The sequence below is a fragment of the Prionailurus bengalensis genome, chromosome X (genome assembly GCF_016509475.1).
Source record: "Prionailurus bengalensis isolate Pbe53 chromosome X, Fcat_Pben_1.1_paternal_pri, whole genome shotgun sequence".
NCBI lineage: Eukaryota > Metazoa > Chordata > Mammalia > Carnivora > Felidae > Prionailurus > Prionailurus bengalensis.
Window position 1 is genome coordinate 116,109,204 of NC_057361.1, and position 9,844 is coordinate 116,119,047.

General features: G+C 37.6%; 1 protein-coding gene across 1 annotated transcript; it reads right to left on the reverse strand.

Moving 5' to 3' along the window:
* Positions 1 to 6,678: 6,678 nt before the first annotated feature.
* On the reverse strand, positions 6,679 to 7,445 carry LOC122477221 (transcription factor BTF3 homolog 4-like). The gene has a single exon (XM_043570093.1). It carries the CDS (start codon positions 7,387 to 7,389, stop codon positions 6,799 to 6,801), a length of 591 nt encoding a protein of 196 aa, XP_043426028.1. The 5' UTR covers positions 7,390 to 7,445; the 3' UTR covers positions 6,679 to 6,798.
* Positions 7,446 to 9,844: the final 2,399 nt, after the last annotated feature.

Sequence of the window (9,844 nt, forward strand, 5' to 3'; positions counted from 1 at the left end):
GAGCTCCCGTGCCCTTTCTGCCTTGGGGGTGTATGGTGAGAAGGCCATCTAGGAGGAAGCAGGCCCGCGCCAGACACCCAGTTGGCCAGAGCCATGAACTTAGACTTCTCAGCCTCCAGAACGGTGAGAAGTAAGTGTTTATTGTTTGTAAGCTACCCAGTTTATGGTATTTTGTTATAGTAGCCCAAATGGACTAAGACAGGTGGTAACCACCAGGCTCGTCCACGGTCAAGTTACTGTTTCCCCCTCGTAATTAATAAGTAATTGTGGGGAACTACTTTGATATTAAGTAAATATTATTTTTTTAAGTTTATTTATTTTTGAGAGATAGAGAGCACAAGCGGGGGAGGGATAGAGAGAGAGGGAGACCCAGAATCTGTGCCATTACATTTGCTATTACAGTATCGTTGACCGTCCTCCTTGAGCTCTGCTTTGTATTCCTGTGACTTACTCATTCCATAACTGGAGGCCTGTATCTTCTCCTCTTCACCCATTTTGCCCGTCCCTCACTCCCCTCCCCTCTGGCAATCATCAGTTTGTTCTGTTTGACAGCTCTGATTCTGCTTTTTGTGGGTTTATTCATTTATTTTTTTAGATTCCATTATGAGTGGAAGCATATGGCATTTGTCTTTCTCAGTCTCACTTATTTCACTTAGCATAATGCTCTCCATGTTCAGCCATGTTGTCTCAAGTGGCATGATCGCATCCCTTTTTATGACTGTGTAATATTCCATTGTGTATATACACCACATTTTCTTTATCCATTCGTCTATTGATGGACACTTGGGTGGCTTCCATGTCTTGGCTAGTGTAAAAATGGCTAGTGTAAATGTAAACTTGGCTAGTGTAAAAAAAATAAATACAGGGGTGCAGGTATCTTTTCAAATTAATGTTTTCATTTTCCCTGGGCAAATACCCAATAGTGGAATTATTGGATCATAGTTTTTAATTTTTGGAGAAAACTTTATACTGTTTTCCACAGTGGCTGTACCACTTTGTGGTCTCACCAACAGTGCATGACTGAGGGTTCCTTTTTCTCCACATCCTCCCCAACACTTGTTGTTCCTTGTCTTTTTTTTTTAATTTTATTTTTAATTTTTTAAAATTTACATCCAAATTAGTTAGCATCTAGTGCAACAATGATTTCAGGAGTAGATTCCTTAGTGCCCCTGACCCATTTTGCCCATCCCCCCTTCCACAACCCCTCCAGGAACCCTCAGTTTGTTCTCCATATTTATGTATCTCTTCTGTTTTGTCCCCCTCCCTGTGTTTATATTATTTTTGTTTCCCTTCCCTTATGTTCATCTGTTTTGTCTCTTAAAGTCCTCACATGAGTGAAGTCATATGATTTTTGTCTTTCTCTGACTAATTTCACCTAGCATAATACCCTCCAGTTCCATCCACGTAGTTGAAAATGGCAAGATTTCATTCTTTTTGATTGCCGGGTAATACTCCATTGTGTGTGTGTGTGTGTGTGTGTGTGTATACCACATCTTATTTATCCATGCATCCATCGATGGACATTTGGGCTCTTTCCATACTTTGGCTATTGTTGATAGTGCTGCTATAAACATGGGGGGGCATGTGTCCCTTCAAAACAGCATACCTGTATCCCTTAGATGAATGCTTAGTAGTGCAATTGCTGGGTCATAGGGTAGTTCTATTTTTAGTTTTTTGAGGAACCTCCATGCTGTTTTCCAGAGTGGCCGCACCAGCTTGCATTCCCACCGACAATGCAAAAGGGATCCTCTTTCTCCGCATCCTCGCCAACATCTGTTGTTGCCCGAGTTGTTAATGTTAGCCATTCTGACAGGTGTAAGGTGGTATTTCATTGTGGTTTTGATTTGTATTTCCCTGATGACAAGTGGTGTGGAGCATTTTTTCATGTGTCAGTTGGCCATCTGGATGTCTTCTTTGGAGAAGTGTCTATTCATGTCTTTTGCCCATTTCTTCACTAGATTATACGTTGTCTGGGTATTTAGTTTGATAAGTTCTTTGTAGATTTTGGATACTAACCCTTTATCTGATATGTAATTTGCAACTATCTTCTCCCATTCTATTCGTTGCCTTTTAGTTTTGATGATTGTTTCCTTCACTGTGCAGAAGGTTTTTATTTTGATGAGGTCCCAGTAGTTCATTTTTGCTTTTGTTTCCCTTGCCTCTGGAGACGTGTTGAATAAGAAGTTGCTGCGGCCGAAGTCAAAGAGGTTTTTACCTGCTTTCTCCTTGAGGATTTTGGTGGCTTGCTGTCTTACATTGAGGTCTTTCATCCATTTTGAGTTTATTTTTGTGTATGGTGTAAGAAAGTGGTCCGGGTTCATTCTGCGTGTTGCTGTCCAGTTTTCCCAGCACCACTTGCTGAAGAGACTTTCTTTATTCCATTGGATAGTCTTCCCTGCTTTGTCAAAGATTAGTTGGCCATATGTTTGTGGGTCCATTTCTGGGTTCTCTATTCTGTTCCCTTGATCTAAGTGTCTGTTCTTGTGCCAGTACCATACTATCTTGATGATTACAGCTTTGTAGTATAGCTTGAAGTCTGGGATTATGATGTGATGCCTTCTGCTTGGGTTTTCTTTTTCCAGATTGCTTTGGCTATTCGGGGTCTTTTCTGGTTCCATACACATTTTAGGATTATTTGTTCTAGCTCTGTGAAAAATGCTGGTGTTATTTTGATAGGGATTGCATTGAATATGTAGATTGCTTTGGGTAGTATCGACATTTTAACAATATTTGTTCTTCCTGTCCAGGAGCATGGAATCTTTTTCCTTTTTTTTGTGTCTTCCTCAATTTCCTTCATAAGCTTTCTATAGTTTTCAGTGTATAGATTTTTCACCTCTTTGGTTAGATTTATTTTTAGGTATTTTATGGTTTTTGGTGCAAATGTAAGTGGGATCGATTCCTTGATTTCTCTTTCTGTCACTTTATTGTTGGTGTACAGGAATGCAACCGATTTCTGTGCATTGATTTTATATCCTGCAACTTTGCTGAATTCAAGAATCAGTTTTAGCAGTTTTTTTGTGGAATCTTTTGGGTTTTCCATATAGAGTATCATGTCATCTGTGAAGAGTGAAAGTTTGACCTCTTCCTGGCTGATTTGGATGCCTTTTATTTCTTTGTGTTGTCTGATTGCAGAGGCTAAGACTTCTAATATTATGTTGAATAACAGTGGCGAGGGTGGACATCCCTGTCTTGTTCCTGACCTTAGGGGGAAAGCTCTCAGTTTTTCCCCATTGAATATGGTATTAGCGTTGGGTCATTCATATATGGCTTTTATGATCTTGAGGTATGCTCCTTCTATCCCTACTTTCTTGAGAGTTTTTATCAAGAAAAGATGCTGTATTTTGTCAAATGTTTTCTCTGTATCTATTGAGAGGATCATATGGTTCTTGTCCTTTGCTTTATTGATGTGATGAATCACGTTAATTGTTTTACGGATGTTGAACCAGCCCTGCATCCCAGGTATAAATCCCACTTGGTCGTGGTGAATGATTTTTGTAATGTATTGTTGGATCCTGTTGGCTAATATCTTGTTGAGGATTTTTGCATCCATATTCATCAGGGAAATTGGTCTATAGTTCTCCTTTTTTAAAAAAAAATTTTTTTAAACGTTTATTTATTTTTGAGACAGAGAGAGACAGAGCATGAACGGGGGAGGGTCAGAGAGAGGGAGACACAGAATCTGAAACAGGCTCCAGGCTCTGAGCTGTCAGCACAGAGCCCGACGCGGGGCTTGAACTCACGGAACGTGAGATCATGACCTAAGCCGAAGTCGGACGCTCAACCGACTGAGCCACCCAGGCGCCCCTAGTTCTCCTTTTTAGTAGGATCTCTGTCTGGTTTTGGGATCAAGGTAATGCTGGCTTCACAGAAAGAGTTTGGAAGTCTTCCTTCCATTTCTATTTTTTGGAACATCGTCAAGAGAATAGGTATTAACTCTTCTTTAAATGTCTGGTAGAATTCCCCTGGAAAGCCATCTGGCCCTGGACTCTTGTTTTATGGCAGATTTTTGATTACTATTTCGATTTCCTTACTGGTTGTGGGTCTGCTCAAATTTTCTATTTCTTCCTGTTTCAGTTTTGGTAGTGTATATGTTTCTAGGAATTTGTCCATTTCTTCCAGATTGCCCATTTTATTGGCATATAATTGCTCATAATATTCTCTTATTATTGTTTTTATTTCTGCTGTGTTGGTTGTGATCTCTCCTCTTTCATTCTTGATTTTATTTATTTGGGTCCTTTCCTTTTTCTTCTTGATCAAACTGGCTAGTGGTTTATCAATTTCGTGAATTCTTTCAGAGAGCCAGCTTCCGGTTTCATTAATCTGTTCTACTGTTTTTATGGTTTCGATAGCATTAATTTCTGCTCTAATCTTTATTATTTCCTGTCTTCTGCTGGTTTGGGGTTTTATTTGCTGTTCTTTTTCCAGCTCCTTAAGGCGTAAGGTTAGGTTGTGTATCTGAGATCTTTCTTCCTTCTTTAGGAAGGCCTGGATTGCTATATACTTTCCTCTTATGACCGCCTTTGCTGAATCCCAGAGGTTTTGGGTTGTGGTGTTATCATTTTCATTGGCTTCCATGTGCTTTTTAATTTCCTCTTTAACTTCTTGGTTAGCCCATTCATTCTTTAGTAGGATGTTCCTCAGTCTCCAAATATTTGTTACCTTTCCAATTTTTTTCTTGTGGTTGATTTTGAGTTTCATAGCGTTGTGGTCTGAAACTATGCATGATATGATCTCGATCTTTTTGTACTTGCTGAGGGCTGATTTTTGTCCCAGTATGTGGTCTATTCTGGAGAATGTTCCATGTGCAGTGGAGAAGAATGTATATCCTGCTGCTTTAGGACGAAATGTTCTGAATATATCTGTTAAGTCCATCTGGTACAGTGTGTCATTCAAAGCCATTGTTTCCTTGTTGATTTTTTGATTAGATGATCTTTCCATTGCTGTGAGTGGGGTGTTGAAGTCTCCTACTATTATGGTATTAATATCAATGAGTTTCTTTATGTTTGTGATTAATTGGTTTATATATTTGGGTGCTGCCACATTTGGCGCATAAATGTTTACAATTGTTAGGTCTTCTTGGTGGATAGACCCCTTGATTATGATATAATGCCCTTCTGCATCTGTTGATACAGTCTTTATATTAAAGTCTAGATTGTGTGATATAAGTATGGCTACTCTGGCTGTCTTTTGTTGACCATTAGCATGATAGGTGGTTCTTCATCCCCTTATTTTCTTTTTTTTTTTCTTTTTTTTATTATCCTTTTTTAAAATTTTATTACTGTTACTTTATTTTGTAGTTAAGTCCATATATTATATAAAACAGAACAGGAAAAATGAAGAAATTTATAAAATAAATTGAAGTGTCTGGATGAAAAAAATACAAGAGCTTTGCCTTCTTGTCTATAGATCTCTTGATATGTTGTTGGTCTTGCACTTTAGATATCAAATAAAGATATCCAGCTTGAAACAAAAGCTGATACGCTACAAGGTTAAGCCACAGTTAGTTTGCTGGTAGGCCAGGAAATGACAGGTTTTCTAAATCTTATCCTTAAATATTGGCTATAACAAATGCTGATATGGCAAAATGCAAGCTTTTATCATCAGACAGCAAGAGGGAATCTTGAATTAATGAATGCAACTTACCTCCAAGTCTTCTGAAAGGAGGTGAAAAAATAAATACTGTATTTTACCAGTGTCCCCCCAAAAGCATTACTCTAAGCATGCAGGAGGATGCTGTGAGCAGCTACAACAGTAAGATCCAATCCAGAGGTAGGTTCAAGGCCAATAGTAGGAGAGTGGTTGAAGAAATCCTCCTGGGGCCAGTACCATTTCATAGAATGACATTTTGTGCTGGGGAATGAGTCTATGGCCTATCTTGTTCTGACTCAAAAGAACATTCCTCATTTTAACCTTGCTGGAAACAGGTATTTTTGCACTTGCTATTAAGAACAGCCAGTATACAGGATAAGGCTGGCATAAAATTATTTAGCAAGCACATGCTAGCTATTCCAGTTTGAAATCTACCAAACTATAAAATTAACGGGGAAATAAAAAGTTGAAGATGGAGTTGTTGTTCCTCAAGATGGGGGAAAATGTCTTACAGAAAGAGGGGATTAGGCACTCACTTAACTCTATATGGAGAACATCCTTCTCAGGCTAGGTAGAAGATGAGGAAGAGCATTACCAAAGGCTGACCAGGCCACTGGGAGACCAAAGGGAGAGGGAAAAAGGCATTTAGGAAGAAAGCTAGAAGAAAATCTTCTGGGTCTGACTAGGTAAGTGAATCTAAGGCAACCACACCAAAGATATGCTATCCACTATGCCAACATGGAGCTGGTGGCAAAATATCTCAAGACATTTTAAACCCAGAGAAATGTATGACAAATATGTTAACCAAGCAAATTGACCACACTTCCAAGGGTAAAATCTCCTCAGATCTGAAATCCAAGATACTCACTTTTCATTAATTCTCTGCCTTATTAGAAAAAAATAAAAAGTAACAAATGTAAAGATTTGTTTTATTTCTACTGGGGGAAGAAGGAGGATAAATAGAACTGTTTTCCAGTTTGCTCTCCGCTGTATACACACATACCCACACACATACATACACATACACACACCAAAAATACTCCAACAAAAAACAAAACAAAAAACTGAGAATCAAACACCAAAACACCCTCAAACTGCACCAATACTTCGTATTTTGACCAAAAGAATAGATCCTGGGAGGAAGTGCAAAATGCAAAATCAAATGACCGAAAAATGCTGAACAAACAGCATTATTAATATACAAAATATTTATATTACTGAACTAGTAACAGTTGATGTTCTCCATGTCTGTAAAACTTTGGAACCACATAGCTGATTTGTTAAATCTAGTCCATGCCAGCTTCCAAACACCAGAAAAAATTTTTTAGTTAGCTTCATTCTTTGTGCCTCATCAAAATTTTCTACGAGATCTGGAACATCATCCTCCTCCTCATCAATGTCTTCTGGTTTTGGTGCTTTGCTCTCCAACACTTGCCGAGGGAACTGTTCAGCTAACTTCCTAAGACTTGTTAAGCTGTCAGCACCAAGCTGACTTAATATTCCAGGAAGCGTTTCTGTGATTGGTTTGGCTTCTGCATGACCAGTAATTGCAAAGGTGTTAGCAGAAAGGGAAGCTTGGACTTTGGGATTGTTGAAATGGATAACTGTCCCATCATCTTTAATCATGTTCACCTCTTCAATACCAGCTATGTTATTCACAGCCAGTTTTTTTAGAGAACTCTGAAGTTTTTTGTCGTCAGCTGTAGCTGTTCTATGTACCACCTTCTTCTTTCTGCGAGCTGTACCCTTGCCCCCTATCTGGACCTGAGCCTGAAGTTTGGCTAACTTTTCTTGATTCATGCTGTTGGTAAATCTGAAGCGGGGAGGGTCCTTCAACAATAGCACGCGGCAAGAGCAAGATGGCTGCCTCCCATCCCCTTATCTTCAATCTGAAGGTGTCTTTAGGTCTAAAGTGGGTCTCTTGTAAACAGCATATAGATGGATCTTGTTTTCTTATCCATTCTGTTACCCTATGTCTTTTGATTGGAGCACTGAGTCCATTGACGTTTAGAGTGAGTACTGAAAGATATGAATTTATTGCCATTATGTGGCTTGCAGAGTTGGAGTTTCTGGAATATATAAAGTTCTATATATATTTATATATATAGAGAGAGAGTTTATAAAATTCTCTCTCTATAAAATTCTATGTATTTTTTTTACCATCTTTTCTCCCCTCAGAGAGTCCCCCTTAAAATTTCTTGTAGAACTAGTTTAGTGGTCACAAATTCCTTTAATTTTTGTTCATCTGGGAAACTTTTTATCTGTCCTTCTATTTTGAATGACAGCCTTGCTGGATAAAGAATTCTTGGCTGCATATTTTTCTGATTCAGCACATTGAATATATCCTGCCACTCCTTTCTGGCCTGCCAAGTTTCTGTGGATAGGTCTGCTGCAAACCTGATCTGTCTTCCCTTGTAGGTTAGGGACTTTTTTCCCCTTGCTGTTTTCATGATTCTCCCCTTGCCTGAGTATTTTGTGAATTTGACTATGATATGCCTTGTTGATGGTCAGTTTTTGTTGACTCTAATGGGAGTCCTCTGTGCTTCCTGGATTTTGATGTTTGTGTCTTTCCCCAGGTTAGGAAAGTTTTCCACTATGATTTGCTCACATAGCCCTTCTACCCCTATTTCTCTGTCTTCCTCTTCTGGGACCCCTATGATTCTCATGTTGTTCCTTTTTTTTTTTTTTTTTTTTTTAAATTTTTTTTTTCAACGTTTATTTATTTTTGGGACAGAGAGAGACAGAGCATGAACGGGGGAGGGGCAGAGAGAGAGGGAGACACAGAATCGGAAACAGGCTCCAGGCTCTGACCCATCAGCCCAGAGCCCGACGCGGGGCTCGAACTCACGGACCACGAGATCGTGACCTGGCTGAAGTCGGACGCTTAACCGACTGCGCCACCCAGGCGCCACCCATGTTGTTCCTTTTTAATGAGTCACTGATTTCTCTAATTCTTAAATCGTGCTCTTTTGCCTTCATCTCCCTCTTTTTTTCTGCTTCATTATTATCTGTAAGTTTGTCCTCTATATCGCTGATTCTCTGTTCTGCCTCATCCATCCTTGCCGCCATGGCATCCATCCGTGATTGCAGCTCAGTTATAGCATTTTTAATTTCATTCTGGCTATTTTTTACTTCTTTCATCTCTGGAGAAAGGGATTCTAATCTATTTTTGACTCCAGCTAGTATTCTTATTATCGTGATTGTAAATTCTGGTTCAGACATCTTGCTTGTATCTGTGTTGGTTAAATCCCTGGCTGTCATTTCTTCATGCTCTTTCTTTTGGGGTGAATTCCTTCGTTTTGTCATTTTGAAGGGATAATAGGAATTAATGAGGTAGAAAAATTAAAATTAAAGAAATATTAAAATTAAAAAATTAAACACACACACACACACACACATCTAATAAATGATGCTAGATCCTAGGTGTGTTTTGGTCTGAGTGTTGAAAGTGGCTTGACAGATTAGAGAAAAGAGAAGGGGGGTGAAGGAAATCGTTTGAGAATTTGAAAAAATGAGTACACTGAAGTAGACTAAAATGAGATGATGGGAGTAAAATGGAATTAAAAAAAATTTACACAAAAGTAAAGAATATAGTAGAAAAAAATTAAAGAAAAATATTTTTAATAAAAATTAAAAATAAACATGAATTTTTTCTCTTTCTGTTTTCAAGAAAAAGAAACGAAAAAGAGAGAAAAGAAAAAAAAGAAATTGTTTGAAAATTTGCAAAAGTGAATACACTGTAGTAGACTAAAATAAAATGATGGAAGTTAAATAGAAACTTGAAAAAATTTACATAAAAGCAAAAAATACAGTAAAAAATTTAAATAAAAATATTTTTAATAAAATTGAAAGTAAAAACGAAGTTTTTCTCTTTCTGCATTCAAGAAAAAGAAAAGAAACGACAAAGAGAAAAAAGAAAAAAAGGAAGTCGTTTGAAAATTTGAAAAGGTGAATACACTGAAGTAGACTAAAATAAAATGATGGAAGATGGAATTTGAGAAAACTTACACAAAAGTAAAACATATAGTAAAAAAATTAAATATTTTTAAAGAAATATTTTTAATAAAAATTGAAAATAAAAATGAATTTTTTTCTCTTTCTGTATTCAAGAAAAAGAAAAGTAGAAGAGAAAAAGAGAAAAAAGAAAAAAAAAGTAAAAGAAAGAAAAAAAGAATAAAAGAGAAAAAGGAAAAAAAAGAAAGAAAATTGAATAGATAGACCTGCTATCAGATTGAAATAGGACTGAAATTACTTC

Coding starts and splice junctions, on each gene's coding strand:
- LOC122477221 (XM_043570093.1), bottom strand. CDS start 7,389: ATGAATCAAGAAAAGTTAGCCAAACTTCAGGCTCAGGTCCAGATAGGG.